This window comes from Topomyia yanbarensis, chromosome 2 (genome assembly GCF_030247195.1).
Source record: "Topomyia yanbarensis strain Yona2022 chromosome 2, ASM3024719v1, whole genome shotgun sequence".
NCBI classification, from domain to species: domain Eukaryota; kingdom Metazoa; phylum Arthropoda; class Insecta; order Diptera; family Culicidae; genus Topomyia; species Topomyia yanbarensis.
In genome coordinates, this window is record NC_080671.1 from 346,048,040 (window position 1) to 346,069,318 (window position 21,279).

General features: G+C 32.8%; 2 protein-coding genes across 17 annotated transcripts in view; both read right to left on the reverse strand.

Moving 5' to 3' along the window:
* LOC131684155 (uncharacterized) overlaps window positions 1-21,279 on the reverse strand; it is a 527,188-nt gene that overhangs the window by 380,555 nt on the left and 125,354 nt on the right. The gene's annotated exons all lie outside the window — the stretch shown is intronic.
* Window positions 10,507-12,349, reverse strand: LOC131684156 (zinc finger protein 184-like). Of its 2 annotated transcripts, XM_058966772.1 has the most exons (3): window positions 12,241-12,349; window positions 11,996-12,178; window positions 10,507-11,935 (listed from the first exon to the last, which is right to left on the reverse strand). In XM_058966772.1, the coding sequence occupies exons 2-3, from the start codon at window positions 12,096-12,098 to the stop codon at window positions 10,560-10,562; spliced, it is 1,479 nt and encodes a 492-aa protein (XP_058822755.1). In that variant the 5' UTR covers window positions 12,099-12,178; window positions 12,241-12,349; the 3' UTR covers window positions 10,507-10,559. The 2 variants fall into 2 exon arrangements, with proteins under 2 accessions (XP_058822755.1, XP_058822754.1); XM_058966771.1 differs by lacking the exon at window positions 12,241-12,349 and having other exon boundaries at window positions 11,996-12,230.

The window sequence follows — 21,279 nt, forward strand, 5'->3', positions numbered from 1 at the left end:
TACGATGATTTCAACACTAGAATTTGGCAACCGTTTCCAAAGGCAGCACTTTAAATGACTCCTATTATATTTTGAAAACAAACCTTTTGTCGATCGTAGGATTTGTTTATCAAACGATGTGCATTTCGAAACAAAGAGATGAAATAAATCTAAAACTTGTTTTTACTCATACATAGACTCTAGAATGCACCTTACAATCACGATTGCACTAAATTCTGACGAAAATTCAAATTTCTTTTTTGATAGATTTACAATACTTATCTCCTCCAACTCTGGCATGAGTAATGTTTATTTACATTGCACGATTGGTCTGCTCAATAAGGTATTTTTGGCTTCACACTATTCGTCTCTTTTCCTATTCTCTTTGGGAAAAGCGTAATCATAACCACATCAACCGAGCACAGCGCTTTTTTGGTTCCATTTGGGGCATTTTCGATTTTACAGACTACACTACCCCCCTCACTACACCCTATTGCCAAACTACCCACACCCATTAAATTGAGCTAAGGATTTTGAATAATTCATCCTAACATACCAATGTAGTAATATAACATATAGGGGGAAGATGGGGTAAAACGCACCCCCTAAGGAAATATAATCATAACTCAGCTATAGAACATCAATCGGGAGAATTTAATTATTGATATCGTTTTGCCAACATTTTCCTCTGTAATCACAATCATAATGCTTTGCAAAATCATCAAGAACATATTCATAAAAAAATATTCGATTCTTCAAAATCACTAAAAATTGTCTTTTGAAAAATAAGCGGGACAAAACGCACCTGTTCGGGGGTAAAATGCACCGTAACAACGGGGCCAAATGCACTGCAACAACGGGGCAGAATGTTCGGTAAACAAGCAAGCAGTTTTGTTTTCTGACGAGATTACACCAAAGTGTGCCATTAAATAGCCTTAGGTTATGTAATTAGTAGGTTTTCAGAACGATTTTTCTGTGTTCGATTAAAAAATCAGCCAAATCAACAAAGAGAGCATTTTGCCCCCGATGGAGCAGAGATAAAAATATTGTAAAAAGTGAATTATTTAGTAGGTTTTTCATATATAGTGCGACAGAATAAGTAACAACGGTATAAATAGAACTGGAATGCACTGATATAATAATACAAATTGCATTTATAATAGCTGAAAATCCTTGTTGCACGAGCCACGATAATGACATATGTCACTCGGGCCTCCGGGCCTCCGTTGAAAAGTCGGTTTTCAGAGCAATTGCAATACCTTTCTATTGAGAAAGGCAAAAACATATTGTATTTCATTACTAAGAACGACGCCATATTAGACGAAAAAAATTGCTCTATGCATTACATCTGGTCAGGAGTCCGGTCCAGGGCCGCCGAGAGGGGGGGGGGGGACCGGGGTGTTTCCCCCCGGGCCCGGAGTTCTGAAGGGGGCCCGGTTTTTTAACAGAGACTAAAATTTTGACAAATACTTTTTCGACTAAAAATTTATTTGAGCATGCAACTAAAAATTCAATATCTTGTGTATTCTAAACTACTGCATATTTGATATCAACTATGTTTATTCAAACCTAATTCTCACGTCGAAACAAGATCAGTCTCGAGCGGGCATAGCGGAATTTGTACATCGAATGCCATATACGCAGCTCACCTGGGTTCTAATCCCAACCCCGCACACTGGAATAGAGATTTTTATAGGAAAATTCCTAGCCTGAATGAAGAAGCGAATGACCTTAAGATTAAAATGTCTATAAGCGAAACAAAAATATTTCAGAGCTCAATTGGTCAAATGAGGCATCAAAAACTCTTGATATATTAAAACAATTCGAGATTAATCAAAAAATTAAAATTAAAATTTAATTTAACAAAAATATGATCAGACTTGTAAGAGATAAACAATTAAATGGTTTGATTAGAAGTCATGAATTTCTCCAATATGACATCGATTTTTTTTTTATTTAAAATTCAATAGAATTTCCTTTCTTCCAAAGTGCTGGATTAGTATCGAAAGTAATTATTGAAAGAAAAAACCCTGCTTAGGGTTACTACACCTGTTGTTGGCGGCGAATTGCGTGTCTTCTTTCAGGTAAATCTGAATTCGCCCGGAAGAATCCATTGGATTATTTTGAAATTTTGCGTTACCCTTTCCTTTACCAGGATTCGTCCAGCACCCAGTCCTCGTAAACATCATCCTCGGGTTGCAGACCCAAATCATTAAGGGGGGCCCTCTTGGTGTTGGCAAATATTATTTTAAAAGTGCCGTTTGGGTTTACTTTACCCCATTGAACCTTTGCTTCAATGGATCAATGCTCCTCACAAAGATTCTCGAAAGAAACTGAAGTGTGATTTCACTCCCCGTGTTTGTTTACTGTGGAGCAGAGCAAAGCTCGCTCGGGTTATCCTTCACAGCGAGAGCGGCTGGTGCTTTTAGAATCTTTGTGAATGTCCGAGGAAGCAAAGTACTACACCCAACTTAATCAACAAAACTGTTCACAAATGCAAAAACATGCGACAAAATGTAAACGGTACAGAAAAGTGGAGTGTTTTACCAAAACATTACACTCTACGGTGAATGTGAAGAAAATAAGATATTTTTCCTCTTGTACAATGAAAAGCCATGGAAGCGCTCCAAAATTCTGTAGAGTTATCAATTTAATTCGAAATTCTAATTGATTTCAACGGATACCCATGTGTCTATCCTCTGCTCAGTAAAACTCTGCTGGTCAAAGTACCACTAGAGGTGGTTACCCTACTTCTGTTTGAGAGCTCAATTGGTTAAATGATTCATCAAAAAGTCTTTATATACCAAAATAATTCGGGATTAATTCAAAAATTATAAATTTATAATTTAATATACATGATTATACGTATACGTTAATTGCTACAAAATCCACAAAAAATCATATTCAGATACGAGATGATATCGAAACATTTTTGTCAAGGGGTCGTACACAAATGCTGTTTTAGGCGATTTTCGATCCCTCCCATCCTCTTCGTAGCATTTTGTCACAAAATTGTAACCTACCTCTTGTAAAAAACGTAGCAACTACCAATCCTCCCCTGCAAAGCGTCCAGGTATGAAAAAAATTAATTGCGAAATTGCGTACACAACAAGCCCCTTTCATGACGAATATAGTGTTAATATAGTGTTTTGAAATTTTTATTGGTCATGAAGCATGCAGAGAGGATCTCTCAGTTCACAATCCTCCAGCTGACAATGATTGTAAGAAGCATACGTTCAACTATATTACTAAATTTTGTTTGATTGATTTCGAGAGAAATCTGCTACCAAACTAAATCAAATAGTTAGCAAGATTAGCTAACTAATGTAGCAAGTTAAATCCGGATACAAAATCTTTTCGTTTTGGAGAAGTGATCGTGAGATTTTGACCGACGCTTCCTGAACGTGACGATTTTATTTTTATTTTGGAACTATTTACTAGAAATCAGTTGCAACATTCTTGTAAATTTTTTTAAGGTGTACTAACACACCAACACAAATAACAGTATAATTCATGTCTTTATAGGATTATGTTTTCAAAACCAGCGTAGCGTAAAATCAAACCACAACCCTTATTTGAAATTTGATCCACGTTTCTCAAATTTTTTTATGTTTTTCATTTTTACATGGATGTTTTAATATCAATATTTCATTTTGATATTCAATATTTCATTGATCTATTTTTTCAAGATGTGGATTGCATTTGTATTTCTACAATTTTACAATTCTGCCTTTTTATCTCTTTCCATACTTTTATTTTATCCATCTTTTTACGGCTCTTACTTTTGCTTTTTTTCTATTGCCATCACTATCACTTACTTTAATTTATAGTTTTTTCTCTGTTATTTCATTTTATTCGCTATTTTTCAAGGAAATTCTGCTTTCTTCAATTTTTCTTATTGTTTCATATCTTAATACCCTGTTTTTTTTATTTGTTTCTTTTGTCATTCCATCTAATTTTTAAAATTAGTCTGTTTACTACATTTATACAATTTTTGCATTTCCAAAAGCAATTTAACTTATTTAAATTCATTCTAATTTTGTCTTAATTTTTAATTTTCTCGTATTTTCTTCCTTATTCTCTAGCTTTCCGTTTTACGTAGTTCTATTTTTTCCCATTGTTCATTTAACATAGTTTTATTTATTTTTTACACATTTTCCTTTAATTCGTTATTGTTATTTCTTCATTGTTTCCATTTAACCTATTTTGAAAGAACTTTTTCTGTTGACCTATACGTTTACTTTGATTTTTTTTTCATTTTTTTTTTTCTAGTGTTTTTTTCTATTCTTTAAACAATTTAATCCATTTTATTCATTTTCTTTGTGTTAATTTCTCCATTTTGTGTGTTTCTATAGTATACCATGTTGGCTTTTTCTACTATTTTTTGTTTTCCATTTGGTCTGTTTGCTCCGTTTTTGTTCAATACTTTCAATTTTCTTTACTTTTTGTCTTTTCATCATTCCAATTTTCCAGTTTTTGAAACTTTTCCGGTTCATCAATTTTTCAAAATTTTTCTATGGTTATTTTATTCTTGTTTTTATATATACTCCTCTAATTTTATGCATTCTTAACGTTTTATTTACTTTTTCTATTGCTTTAAATATGTCTTGTTTTTAATGTTCAATAAGTTTTATTATTCTTGATTTATCGAGTTTTTTAGTTTTATGCATTTTTCATATTAATGTTTGTGTTCTTTTAGTAGTTCTTTTTCATTTTCATTGATTCTTAAATTTTTTCCTTCTTTCCTACCGATTTTTAATTATTTTCACCATTTGTTCCATAATGTTCGACTTTATTGATCTTTGCAATATGTTTTCCTAGTTTCCTGTTTTCTTTTATCAACTTTTTATAGGTTCTGTTTTGGTTTTTCTCGTTTAAACATTTTTTGTTGTTTTTAGCTTTTTGTACATTCTTTTAATATTTAGTTTTACTATTGTTTATATATTTGTTTTGCCGTTGATCGCCGTTTAGATTATATTTTTAATTTTTGTAATCACTGCATTTTTAATCTTTCTCCTTACTTTTAAAAATACTATTGACAAAAATTGCCAATTTCAAAGTCACCAAAACTGTCGAAGAGGCATTAAAAAACTTCCAAAGTATGAAAAGCTCAAGGTTTTTTCCTTCATTGGCACTACAAACAACTAGAGAAAAAATTGGACATAAATATAAAATTTCAGTGTACTATATATAGTATCAGTGAGCTCCAATGGATTTCAAACATTAACTTTTTTGTACTCAGGCAATACACAGTGGTGGGGACCCGTACGTTGGACCCCCCGGGCCCGTATTTTCTCTCTGCGGCCCTGGTCCGGTCTCAACCGGTACAGAATCACTGAACATTAGAAAAACTGTAAAAAATGTATGATTTGTAGCATGTAATATATGTTAAAAATAGGGAGTTTTATGCACAAAATATCCCAAAACTCTCACTTCCGTTTTTTTTTTCAAGAAACAGATGTATGCTCATTCAAGTATTAAGATTGCTCCCTTTAACTGTATGAACTGTAATTTGGTAGAACAATTTTATTCGAAAAAAATCGGCATCGCTAAAACTTCACCATGTGATAGAATGGCCTTTTCCCTTTCATTTGAAAGTAAAATATTCTGTCGGGGGCTCCAGAAAAACTTTTATTTTAAAGTTTTTTTGTTTGAAAACTTAGGTTTTTCAATGAAACTGGTTCACATTTTTGCCCCTAGGTAGTACTTTAGACATTCAAATATTACCAAAAGTGAGAATCTGATGGACACTTTAATTGTGTATAATTTTGTAGAAAACTACATCGCGATCTAAAATCGCCAGAGAAAGCTAATAAATTTTTATCAAAGTTTCTAGATTCGCACGGGGTCTATTGGCTAAGAAGCTTTATTCCAAAAACATATTTGTAAAAAAATGGATTGCCTTATTTTAACAGTGTGCTCAGAAGAACCTGAATGCTAGCAAAGTCCACCCTTTAAGCGTAAGAATCTTAATTCCAGATTCCACCGTTTTATGCACAACAATGATATTTTAGGAGAATGGAGATATAGAGAAGAGTAGATAAAATTTTAACGAAATTAAGACTCTTTTGAAAGGTGCTGGGTAATGCAGCAAAATGAAACAGTTTTTTTCTCTCACAGATATATTTGTTTCTTCTTTTTTTCTTCACTTATTTTGGAGTATGCTTGATGTAATCTTGAATCAATCTTTTCGCTCGTTAGCATCTTGTGAGATATATTTGGCCTAAATTTTAACTTTATATTTGATCAATATTAGATATTGATATTATTCCATTAGATATTCAGTCATTTGATTTGATTTCGATTGAGAATCCTGATTGACAGTTACATAAAGGATAGCAAAATAATTCGATGAGATTTATGTTCAAGTTTGTTAACTTTTGGGAATCGCTGTACATTGAACAAAACTCGCAATAGTAAATTAGAAATAAAGGTTTTGTCTATTGTACGAAGATAGCGACAAAAGTAGATATAGAAAGTATCACCTTTACCCGAAAGACGTGTTGTTGTAAATGTCTTCAGATTCTGAACTGAACTGGCAACTCTGTCTTCTTGATATGTTGTCTTTGCTCTTATCCCATATTATGAGGGAAATCTTCAATAAACAAACTTGTATTACTTTGAGACTTTACTGAATGTATGGTCCAGCCTGATATTTCCTTGTTCGTTTTCTGTTGTAATCCGTGTACAACGAGTAACGACTCCGGAATTTCTTATTAAAGGAAACTATGAAACATGGTTTTGTTCTTTTTTCTAAGATTATGTGAAATGTGTTCGACTTGGAAATAAAATTTGAGGACAAGCAAAAATCTGCATCTATAAATTCTGATGAAATGAATTGACCCCAAAAGATAACAAACAGGGATCCAAAACTCGAAGAGCTTTTTTTTTCTTTTTCGATCATCTTTCTTTTAATGTTGATAAAGACAAACAGGATTCTCAACCCAAAATTACAATAAAATCCGTCGTTTATTACAATGACTCGAACTGTCTACTTTAGTTCAGCTTTGAATTTACCCCAAATGTATTTTACCAAGCAGGATAGGATCAGAAAGAAGGGTCATTCTAGTTTACATTAGCTATCCCCTAGAGCGAGAAAAGAAATGAAAAAGGCATGATAAAATCCGTTACTGCTTTAATTAACACCTTGAAAAGGTATAAGATTATCGAATAAATTTGGTCAACACCTTTCCACACCTCCTTGTTCATAAAGTGTCATTTTCGCCCAAGACCCGGAGAAATCTGAAAATATATATTTTCTGCTGAGAATGGGAGTTTGTATACGTTGAAATTTATCTGATTTTACTATTCATTTAAACCCAACATTTTTTGTAAGTCCTTGTTAATCAACTTCTTAATCCATAGGACCCGCGCACACCTAAAAACTGCTAAAATTTTAATAACTTTCTCGGGCGATGTTGTATCGATTTATAGCATTCTACGAAGTTGTAGACAATGGGATTGTTCATCAGATTCTCACTTTTAGTATTTTTTTAATTGTCTATAGTACCAATTATTAGCAAGAATGCGAATTAATTTCATTAAACACTTAAGTTTTCAATCAAAAAAACTTTAAAATAAAAAGTTGTTCTGGACCCCCCGACAGAATATTTTAATTTTACTTTCAAATGAAAGGGAAAAGTCCATTCCAAAATTTTACAGAGGCCGATTTTTTGTTTTGAATAAAGTTGTTCGACAAAGACACAGTGTTTAATGTATTTTCCTCTAATATTTTCCCAAAGAGCCAATGGCACAAACTTCAATTGAAGTGGTCGGAAGTCAAACTATGTGGTATTTGGCATCTGAGCTAACTTTCACACTTATCACAATATGAAGGGGGGCTTTGAGAATTACAAAAAAACTACAATACCCTACACTATAAAAGCAATAACTTTGAATAACTTTACTACAAAAAAGCTACAAAATAGTCTAACCTGAAAAATATTAGGACTTAATTTGGCAGAAAATTATCATAAATTTGAATGGAAGCGCGCGAAAAAAAGTTATGTAGCATACTTTTTGAGAAAGAGTCCAATAAAATTGACTGCAGAAAATTCACATTGAATTTACACAGCAAACAAAGAAAATATAAATACGTTATTGATGAACGAATGATAGAAAATCAGCCTAATTTAGACCCTTCCTTATTTTGGACGCTTTTTATAAATTTGTCTCCTTTACTGCCAATTTCTCCAAATTCGTTTGGTTTGATGAAGATAAATTTATTCTTTGGGCTGTGCTTAAGTCCCAGCATAATTAGTTCATCTCTAATTCCTATAAATTAATCAAAATTCACAGTTGAAAAATTTATATCGAAAACGATTCATAATTCCACGATTTTCAACAGGAATCGGGAAAAGTGATGCTTGTTGTTTTCAAATGATCTAATAATTTTGTCTCTATTTGGATCTTGCATTTTATGTGTTTGAAATGGTTAGTTTGTGAAGCTTTACTTACAAAATATGTCGTAAAAATAATAGCGTCAAATTATTTCGGACACAGTTAGATTTTATTTTGTAATAGCAGGCTGTTTATCAATTTAGAATAACCAAAATTTGAGAAATCAAGTAGCGATAAGTCGAATATTTATTATATTTCGATTTCTTCTCTAATCATTAGCAAGTCAATGGAAATTATGCCAATTCAAAGTTTTTTTATGTTTCTCTATTGTAGGGTGGAGAGTAAATCTCGAACGTTCTGGCAAAGGGGTTTTCCTAACAATGCCATTTCTAAGCATTTGCTAAGGAATTCAATCTAGTTGCGTCCTTCTCAAATGGTTAAAGTCCTAGTTTTAATCCACTTTTCAATGCAAACGTGAGACTTTATCAATTATTTTTTTTGCGGTGCGATTGCGGTAAAACCGCGCGGTAAAAGCTCTTTCCCGCACCGCATCAGCGGGAAAAAGTGTCTCACCGCACCGCAGATTGCGGTAATTACCGCAACCGCGACGAACCCTAGTTTAAACCAAAATGGGAGGCTTATTACTACCACAAATAGAAAATTCAAGTACCAGTTACACCAAAAGTTTGCTGGCAACCTTAGAGCAGCGTTTAGTGAGCAGTTGGTGCAGCGTGTACGTTACGGTGAATGGTTCAATAGTATCGACCCGCAATAATACCGCCGCAAATTTTCATGGCACAACGCGGTGCAGCGCATGTGTTGGCGGTTTACTACCCAGTAAATTGCAAACATATACATGCGCGCGCCACGTTGTGTTATGACAATTTAAGGCGATGAAATTCATACACGGTAAAAAATTGTCACGTCTAATTCAAATGATGTTGCACTTGAATCAGTTTATCACATATCACTAACAATTGAAGTGATTTAGCATTGATTTTCTAAGGATTTATAACTCGTATCAGAATGACCTGGTCTTTGAAAACTATTTAATAGAAATTATCTTTAAATTGAAATGAATATCCGTTGAATTCGCACCACTGTACTAATCTATTGAATTTGAGTGGTTCCATCATTAATTACAAATGTCAAAAGTGTCAAAAAACTAAAGTCTTTAATCGACTACAAACGTATGCTCGGAAATAGGAGCAAAAATGGAAAACTTGCATTTCCAAAGTAATGTAGAACGTGAGTATTGTATATTTTACTTGTGGTTAATTTATTATGTAATTATTTGTTCTCAGGTAATCCATAATGGGATATACGGTAAGGAATACGTATATAGTTAAATGCAAGATCTATTAGAAGCAATGTGCAACACATTTCAAATGGAAGTGATTTGCTGTTGATTTCGTAGTGTTGAAATGATCCATTCCAACGGATTGGCACATCGTATTGAAATGTTGGGCAAGTAGTGCGAAATCAACTGCAAATCACTTTCCATCAACGTGAGGATTTTTTACCGTGTAACATTAAAATTTATGTCGTTTTCGATTGAGAACCTAGAAACTAACCCAGGTTAGTTTCTTCAAACGAACATTTTTAACGGAACTGAGTTGGGTTCTCGCCAAACAGCGGTGGTGTGAGCGAACCCGAAATATATTTCAGGTTAGAACCCAACTCGGTTTTCAGTTCAGTGGCGCATAACCTAGGTTCGAAACTGGCTTCAAACAAACGGTTTGACAGCAGTTAGGTCCAAAACTGAGTTAGTTTCTGCCTCAAGCGAAAACGACATTAATGTTATTTCGAGTTAACTCTCTCAGCCCACTCTGAGAGCGGATTTCGCTGATTGGCTGCTGAAACCTGCTCAGAAACGATTCTGAATCCCCTCTCAGAGTTGTCTGAGAGGAATGTCTCTAAAACGCTATCAGTGAATGGCGTTCGTGCATGCAATATGCAGGCATATGGTGTCTCAAATTGCTATTTAGATTGTTTTATACCCAGGTTATACTAGTTTTTAAATGTACGTTAAATTCATTAAAAAAAAACTTTCTCCTCCACACAAATTCCCTGTGACAGTTAGTTGGTCTGACAATTGGGATAATTGTTACTAATAAATACTTTTGGCTTTGGCATCGTTCGAATTTGGTGCGTTAACAAAAAAGGGCCATACATACAACGGAAAAATTTAGATAAGCAAATCTTTTATTATCGTCTGTATATACAACTATCACAAACATTTACGATACTACCCCCTGACCCGAGGATTGCACAATCGGTTTCTTCGTCCTCGGTTTCACTCTGTTGTTTTGGTGCGACACCCGATGCGACATCAGATGATCGTTCCGCACGAAACCCTTGCCGCAGTAATCGCAGAACATGGACGGTTTCGAGTGGTGTATATCAAAGTGTCGCCGGAGGGCCTGAACATGCTGGAACCCCTTCGGACAGTCGGTACACTTGTACGGTTTTTCCAGTCCGTTGTGGCACTTTTCATGTACCTTTAGACGCTCCAGCTCGCGGAACCGTTTGCCACAGAAGGTGCAAATGTGCGGCCGTGGTCCCATGTGATACACGTCCTGGTGCTGGGTAAAGCCGGTATGCCCCAGAAAGTACCGATCGCATTCGGTACAGTATAATTCGTTATCACTTTGAATGTTACATCTTTTGCGGATTTTCTTCGGTTTTTCTTTGTTCGGAGATGATGCTTTAATATCGACAGCTATGGTATCCTTGGGAGTTTCGGCGGCAGCAATCTTCTGCGACGTTGGATTCTCCGACGAGGTTGGTAGTGTTTGAAAGTGTTCCACTTGACCCAAATCAGGCATATCCAAGCACTGATTTTGTTGCTGCTCTTCGCCAGCCGGAGCTTCTGATATTACACTGTACTCCGGAGAGACGGGTTGTATTTCAGCTTTGATAGGAAGCACCGCTGGTATGTCATGGGTGTTAGAACTCACTGTGTTCAAAAATTGATGCTCCATTTGCAGGCCGCGTTCTAGTGGCACAGCCGGTGAATTCCAACTGTTGGAAGCTGATTGTTCCTGATACCAAACAGTATCTGGCTGCTTCTGGGTGGCTTGACCGGGAAAGAAACCATGGACGGTATTATCGGTTATCTGATTCGGAAGTGGTGTTAGATTGGGTGGAGTGATAGGAGTTTGCAGCAGCTGCCAGGGAGTTAACTGTTGATACAGAAAGGCGAACGGATTGGATTCGTACTGACAAACCGGGTTTTCTGCTTCAACTTTAATGGCTGGCGGTGGGGATGCTTGCATAAACTGCGTTTGTGACCGGGACGCTTGAACTTGCTGATCGATATCCTGATCCAAATGCATCCCTATGGGGCGCATAGCTTCCAAATCATTTTCTCTGTTTTGTGGTACCAACGATGGACTAGAATCCCATGGGTTGGTTGATGGCCCATTATCTTCCGTGTCTGGTGATATCGTCGGAGGTGGGCAAGTAAAAGCTGCCTCCGTAGGCGTGTCAGAAACATCTGAAATATTATCCCAGGGACGTTCTTGGACAACGGCAAAATTTGATTCTCGATTGAACTTGCGATACGGTAGTTCCAACCAGTCTGACACACGTTCCACGTAGGAGAGGCTAGATTCTACGACAAAAGTGTTACTGTATTGTTAGATATTACTGTATTGTTCGAGGTTAGAGTTACCTAAATAAGGCTGTAATTGTGGTCCAATAACGGGTTGGTTATCGTGTTGATGATCCTCTGGAAAGTATAGATTGGCCAGATGAGATGTCAGAATTGTATCCATTTGGTGTATTTCCTTGAATTTTCGAAGCTTGATATTATTACAAACACTGGCGGGTGCACTTGTTGTCGCTAAAACGTAAACTAACGAAGAATGGTCAATGGCTGCTTTCTTTAAGTGTTAGCGACTCGGAAATAGATATTACCTGGGATTTAACAGAAAAGTAACTGTTTCGATAGGTAGCAGAACCATCCAGCATATGACTGTGTGTATGACAAATTAGCAATCTATTCAAAACTAGTACAATAACAATTAGGAGTCGGTACTGTCTATTGTGACTACCTAGGTACGGGTAGATCGGGGCATGTTAACACACGTTTAGCCTTCCATGCCAGGCATATAACGAAAGAATACAAGAGCAAATCAATTGTAACGTTTTCGGTAATTGGAACTAAATAAGAACAATTATTCACTGACCATTTTTGTGCCAAATAAAAGTCACGGGCGGCTCCAGTCAACTGGAAAAGGAACGCACACATTCTTGGCTAAATATATCTCACTCAAACTTTAGAAAATCTTAGAAATGCCAAATCATGTACCCTCAACCTTTTTATCATTTTCCTAGTAATATAGTTGGCTAAGCCCGAAACCCCGATATTGTCTGCTATATTCGGCATATTGATGACTAATGGCGATTTCGCTTGAACCTGAAACTGAGTCAGGTTCTAACCCCAACCGCTGTCAGTTCATACATTTTGACAGCAGTTGGGGTTAGGAACTGACTCAGTTTCGCCTCAAACGAAAACCACATAAGAGAACGGATAGGAATGCACATTGAAAGACGGTTCAGTCTTCTAGAACGAAAAACTAGAGCTAGATAGGCTCATATGGACACCGCCGTTGGGAAAACTTGATAGGTAGTTATGTTCTCTCACCAATCATGCTACTAGACTCGGTTAAAACACCTGAGTTCTACCAAACAGATGGAAAGATTCTTCATATTTCCTTTCGATCATGCCCATATAAGCCTGCCTAGTTCTAGTTTTTATGCAAAAAATGGACAACATAATCGGCACAGTAGAATTTTGCGACAATTAAAACATAGTAACAATTAAACAATGTTTCGTGTTTAAAATGTATTTGTATGTAATATCTCCAGGACTGTAGAGAGAAATTGCGGGCCAGGGGGTCCACTCAACCACCGCCGTCGTCTATGATCAAAGTTTGATCAAACAACAATGATTAATTCTTCTATTAATTTTTTCATAAGTTAGAATAGCATAAAATACAGCAAAATATTCAACTAAGCATTCGGTTGAGCGTCTTTTAATTACTGGCATCAAGTTCTGTACAGCCACCTCGTCCACAGCCAGTTTACTTGAATAGTTTTGGGTCTTATTTAGGCTCCGCTTGACGATGGATCAATAGTCGTCGATTGGGCCGAGCGCTAGTGTGTTGAGAGGGTTCTTGTACTTGGGCGCCTCCAGAACCTTGTAGGCGTTATACCACTACATGTCCTCTTTTCCGTAGTGGCAGTACACTCAGGTTTTTTTTACGCGGGGGATACAGGCAGCGTAAATGAAAACCGCGTAAATTTCAAAATACGCGCAAATGAAAGCCGCGCAAATTTCAAAATCCGCGTAAATTCCAAAATCCGCGTAAATGAAAACCGCGTATATGAAAACCAAAATTTCAAAATCAGCGTAAAAACCGCGTAACAAACTATCGCGCAAAAAACCGCGTAAAAAAACCTGAGTGTATTCAATCCGCTAAAAATATCGTGAAATAATCTTATTGCTTCGTGAAAGGCAGCAGACGTTTTTTCATGCACTCTTTCATATAAATTTACTTATTGACGACTCGGTTGCAATGAAAATGTCGCTTTTCAAACCACAGGTACAGGAAGCGTGCCAAACCAGATATTTCTGTGTGAACTTCGACAGCTTCATATATGCTTGAAAATATCGGCCACTGTTCGGCCCGGTTGCAATTAAGCTGGTGACAGTTGATTTGGTTGCTTTTAACGGTTACGCTAACTTGGCGTGCAAGTAATTTAGATTCAGGCTATAGGCGAGCAAAATTTATCTGAGTTACTCCTTTTGTTTGGTTGACACTTGTATAACTGAAGAGCAAATGTCAAATAGAAAAACTATTTTTCTGCACGCCAGCAAAAGAGGAGTTTACGGATTTGTTGAATATGCAAAGAATTGCGTCAAGTTTAAGTCGACCAAATTTTGATCGCAAATTTTAAATATCTCTACGAAATTTTAGTGGCTTTGAAAGTAGCCGATTTATGAATATTTTCATATTTATGAGGATGTCAGTATTGCAAAATTTTATTCAACTCTCTGTTTGGTTTCACCTAGAATTCGTTAAAGAAACACTTTTGTAGATATTTATTTTATTTTTCTCTCAGTTTGAATAAAGATATCTCAAAATTTTACTATAATCGGATGAAAAATGAATTTTTAACATGTCGTTGAAGCAAGTGATGTCGAGGATTTCTGTTCAATTCAATTCATTAGAATTTTTAGTACCTTAGAGTTTCAAATGGCGATATCTCAAGAACTACACAGCCGATTGGAGCAATGTTAAGTTCATTGGAAAGAATCATATCAGTAATTTACCTTAATACGTCTTCCAATTTTTGAGATGGTCTCCCATGGGTCACTTATCATGAATCTGACTCAAAATTTATTATAGTTTCAAGATATATAGGGCTCATCTTGCGCATTTTTGCGCCGAAGTTGGTATATCTATGTTTTTGAAAATACCCATATGGAGACGCCCTGTAGCTCATAAATCTCCTTACAAATTAATTACCTAAACTATATCATACATACTTATAATTTACTGATTTTTACTAGTTTTGTCAACCATTTCTGCTATCCGATGAGATTGGCTACTGTGAGTAATGTTTATATTAACCCTTTAACGACCAACGCATTCAAATGGGTTTATATAAAATTAGTCGAAAAAAGGAAATATGGAATATCAAAACTGATAGAAGAAATGGATTCAGCGACCCAAAATTAGTTAAAACCCCAAGTGTTAGCCACATAGACCAATTTTTATAACTTTGTCACAACTTTGCCACTGTGAGTCGGTGCGCTACAACATTGCCAGTATCTGAAAATACAACTTCTCATTTGTTCGATAGTATTGCTGACTTTTTTGGTTTCAGGGAGAACTGGTTCAGGTGATCATTATTTATATATTTGGTACAATGTTTTTGAACAACTCATAATTAAAACTTTTCACAAATTGCGAAAGAAAACCGAAACAAGTAACAAACGGAAAAAAACTAATAAATAGATAAAATGAACAAAACAAGAAGAATGCTACAAAGTGACGCTTAAAATAATGGAAAACTATTGACAATATGCAAATAGTCAAAAACTTACCTAATAAAAAAATCCAAAACAGAGAAACAGAAAATGGAAAAAATAAGACAATGGAAAAATTAAAAAAAGATTAAGGTAAAAAAATTAAACTATTTGTAGAAATAACAAAATAAAACAGATTGAATAATTGAAATAATCAAATTAAACTATGGAAATGAAAATTAGAAATAATAAAAAAATAAAAAGAAATAAAATAATGAAAAACGGGTAAATAACAAAATGAAAAATAGAACATCATGAACATGGAAAACAGCAAAATTGGTAAAAAATAATACAAAAAAATATAAAAACAAGACTACAATAAACAAATTTAGAAATGGTCGAAATGGATCCACTGAGTCAAACTTAAAAATAAAAGTTATGCAAAATTTTTGAAACATAAAAATTAGTAGCAAATTTAAAAAATTGAAAGCATGGAAACAACTGGAAAAATGTTAAAAATGTTTCAAAATAGAGGAAATGGTATTGTACAAGAACGGAATAAAAAGATAAAAATAAAATAACAACGAAAAATCTAAAAATGGACAAGTTATTTCTTTAAAGAACTAATACAAATAGAGACAAATGGGAACATTTGAGCGGTGTAGATCTACGAAAAAATAGAAAACAGGAGCAAGTGGTAATAGCCCAAAAAGAGACAATAGTTAAATCATCGAAAACATGTAAAATCAAAATAGCTTAAATGGGTTAAAAATGAAAATCCTAGAAGAAATTAAAAAAAACAGGAATATTTTTACAAAGAAAACCATGCGAAAATTTAAAAAATAAATGGTTCAAAAATAAATAAATTTATATAAAGTAAAAGTGGAAAAAATTTAAAATTTGATGAAATGGAAAACCGAAAACATTCTAAAACTAAAGATCAAAATAAAATAATCGGAAAAATATTCAAATGAAAGAAGTAACAAAATAGAAAACATTGAATTTAAAATTGTTTAAATAAGCAAGACAGGAAAATAATAAAGGTAATGGAACATACTAATAAACAAAAATGGGAGAATATTAAAAAATCTATACTAAAGAAATATATATATATATATATATATATATATATATATATATATATATATATATATATATATATATATATATATATATATATATATATATATATATATATATATATATATATATATATATATATATATATATATATATATATATATATATATATATATATATATATATATATATATATATATATATATATATATATATATATATATATATATATATATATATATATATATATATATATATATATATATATATATATATATATATATATATATATATATATATATATATATATATATATATATATATATATATATATATATATATATATATATATATATTTCAAAACTTATAAATGGAGAACAGAAAATTTCACAAGACGAAAAAAATTAGAACGAAAATAATAGAAAAAATATTCATTGAGCTAATGATGAAAAATCAAAGATAGAGAAATACTAGAATAAGCTTATTGGAAGCTATGAAAAATACAAATAAATAACAGTAAATAAAAGTTTAGTAAAATAAGTTAAATAAATTTAATGAAATCAGTTAAACAAAAAATTCCAAAACTTTAAAAGGGAAGCAAAAATGGTAAAAATAGAAAAAGAAAAATAAGGGGGCAAAATGAGCATGAGCAGGATGACCGTACAATTCGTAGTTGCTACTCCGTGATTGACCAGAACAAGCGAAATTGCACAGAGAATCAACGAATGGGGACTGGGAGCAGCTATCCATCGCCTCAATATGCACGTTTCGAGAGTTCTATACGTACAAATGTCAATAACGGCGTCGGCGACGTCCTTACAGTCATAGAGGAAGGAAAAGAATGTTAGTGTGACAAACGTTGTTATGGAGACCGTGTATACCTCTGCATCTCCACGTTTGCAACGGGAAGGAGTTTTTGTTAATAAGATGGGGTAAAGAGTTACACAAATCTGGATTCACCTTGATAAGTGATACGATCTCTGCAATTTTTCCATTTCTATGTTAGGTACCCATTTCCTGAATTCACTTCATAATGATTTCTCGAAAACTAATGTGTAAGTTTTCTTCAAAGAAAAAGAGTAGTAAAGTTTTACGAAAGTTGAGATATTTGATCATTGTATTAAACATTTTCTTAGATCATTTAGTTTATATATTTTGGTTTAATTTATTCGTTTTATCTCATCCATATTATTTATTTTATCCATTTTATTCATTTAATTCGCTGTATTTTATTATTCGGTTTATTTAGTTAAGCCTCAAGCTTTCTAAAACATTTATTTGTCATTTTTTCACTCTTATTTGTTGCTTTAATCATATTTACCATTATATTGATTTTTGTATTGAGAATGGCAAAAAAATAAATGCGTTGTATCTACTTTCTGGAGCTGGAGAATACCAAAAGCCTCCGTTCATCAAAGTATTCCCATAACATGAAACAAAATAGCTTTTATTAACAAATCCACGCAAATGAAAACCGCGTGAATTCAAAAATTCGTCTAAAAGAAACATCGTGAAAAATCCTATTCTCGAAAAAGATTAAAATTAAAAGAGAATCACAGCTTTAACACTCGGAATACCAAGGGGGTAAAAAAAATGGGAACGCCTACTTTGACCGGTCATATCTCAGCCGTTACATAATCGATCTTAAATCTGTCTTCACCAATATAAAGGTATGTCTTTTGTGAACACGTCGATTAAAGAAAATAGAAGAATAGAATTGTCTACCGTAAGTTACAGTAAAAAGAGTATAACAAAGTCAGTGAGAAAAAAATGGGAACGCTTCTTTGACTTGCCATATCTTAGCTGTTTGCTCACCAATTTTAATTCTTTTTTCACCATTGGATAGGTAAATCTTTTATAAAAACAGTGAACAAAGAATGATGGAAAACAAATTTGTGTATCTGAAGTAATTGTAAAAACAGTAATTGAGAGTCAGTACAGACGAAATGAGTTTTTCTGTTCAAACAATCGTATCACGACCGTTTGTCAACCAATTTCAATTTTCCTTACACCAATGCAATCCTTAGAGCTTCTAGACTTGTAATATATGCAATTAATAGTAGATTTTCAAAAATTACTATACTTTTTCGAGTTTTTAGGAGATAGGATTTTTACAATGTGCGTGGCATACGGTTGATCGAAATTCTTTGCGACTTGTTAGTTTTACGGTTTGAAAATTACCTGTTTACTCAATAGTTCTACATATTATACTTGGATATTATTATATCAAAATGTTTGCACGAACGTGGAGAAACACATTATTGTATGTAAGTTACTAAATAATAGAGTGTGTTAGGACGATTCAGTAAATACGAAGAAGTTCAGAATTTTAAAATATTCGTCATATAACTTTAAATTTGAAGCGATGACCTATACATTTTAATACACCAGTCGATTGTAATTGATGGCGGCTACAATTTCTGAAAAAAACACATTTTTATATTTTCTCAAAAAATAGCCAAAAGTACGTAGAAGTACAGAAATTTCATTTAGTTGGCAAATAACGTCGAATTCAAAGTGATGGCCTATACCTTTTTATATACCAATCGATTATAATTGATTTTGGTTACAATTTCTGAAAGAACGATTTTTATATTTTCTCAAAAATAGACAAAAGTACGTAGAACTACAGTAATTTCATTTAGTTGACAAATAACTTCAAGTATTCAAAGCTATCACCTATGCAATTTATACACCAATCGATTGTAATTGATTTTGGCTACAATTTCTGAAAGAACAAATTTTTATATTTTCTCCATAAATAGCCAAAAATACGTACAAGTACAGAAATTTCATTTAGTGGGCAAATAACGTCGAATTCTAAGGGATGATTTATACTTTTTTATACACCAATCGATTGTAATTGATGGTGGCTATTGAATATATAATTTTTGAAAGAACACATTTTTATATTTTCTCAAAAAATAGACAAAATACGTAGAAGTGCGGAAATTTGATGTAGTTGGCAAATAAGATCAAATTCAAAGTGATGGCCTACACTTTTATATATATATATATATATATATATATATATATATATATATATATATATATATATATATATATATATATATATATATATATATATATATATATATATATATATATATATATATATATATATATATATATATATATATATATATATATATATATATATATATATATATATATATATATATATATATATATATATATATATATATATATATATATATATATATATATATATATATATATATATATATATATATATATATATATATATATATACCAATCGATTGTAATTGATTTCGGCTACAATTGTTGCAAGATAAACTTTTCATATTTTCCCAAAAAAACGACAAAAATACGTAGAAGTACAGAAATTTCGTCTGATTGGTACATAACTACAAATTTCCGTACTTCTACGTATTTTTGGCTAATTTTTGAGAAAATAAAAACAATTGTTCTACCAGAAATTGTTGCCGCCATCAATTACAATAGATTGGTGTATAAATAGTGTAGGTCATCCCTTTTAATTTGCAGTTACTTGTCAATCAAACGATTTTTTTGTACTTCTACGTATTTTTGTCGTTGTTTAAAGAAAATATAAAAGTTTATCTTGCAACAATTGTAGCCGAAATCAATTACAATCGATTGGTATATATAAAAGTGTAGTCATCACATCGAATTTGACCTTACTTGCCAACTAAATCAAATTCCCGCACTTCTACGTATTTTGTCTATTTTTTGAGAAAATATAAAAATGTGTTCTTTCAGAAATTGTAGCCACCATCAATTACAATCGATTGGTGTATAAAAAAGTATAAATCATCCCTTAAAATTCGACGTTATTTACCCACTAAATGAAATTTCTGTGCTTATACGTATTTTTGGCTATTTTTTTAGAAAATATAAAAATATGTTTTTTCAGAAATTGTAGCCAAAATCAATTACAATCGATTGGTGTATAAATTGCATAGGTGATAGCTTTGAATACTTGAAGTTATTTGTCAACTAAATGAAATTACTGTAGTTCTACGTACTTTTGTCTATTTTTGAGAAAATATAAAAATCGTTCTTTCAGAAATTGTAACCAAAATCAATTATAATCGATTGGTATATAAAAAGATATAGGCCATCACTTTGAATTCGACGTTATTTGCCAACTAAATGAAATTTCTGTACTTCTACGTACTTTTGGCTATTTTTTGAGAAAATATAAAAATGTGTTTTTTCAGAAATTGTAGCCGCCATCAATTACAATCGACTGGTGTATTAAAATGTATAGGTCATCGCTTCAAATTTAAAGTTATATGACGAATATTTTAAAATTCTGAACTTCTTCGTATTTACTGAATCGTCCTAACACACTCTATTATTTAGTAACTTACATACAATAATTTTGATATAATAATATCCATGTATAATATGTAGAACTATTGAGTAAACAGGTAATTTTCAAACCATAAAACTAACAAGTCGCAAAGAATTTCGATCAACCGTATGCCACGCACATTGTAAAAATCCTATCTCCTAAAAACTCGAAAAATATAGTAATTTTTGAAAATCTACTATTTATTGCATATATTACAAGTCTAGAAGCTCTAAGGATTGCATTGGTGTAAGGAAAATTGAAATTGGTTGACAAACGGTCGTGATACGATTGTTTGAACAGAAATACTCATTTCTTCTGTAATGACTCTCAATTACTGTTTTTAAAATTACTTCAGATATACAAATTTGATTTCCATCATTCTTTGCTCACTGTTTTTATAAAAGATTTACCTATCCAATGGTGAAGAAAGAATTAAAATTGGTGAGCAAACAGCTAAGATATGGCAAGTCAAAGAAGC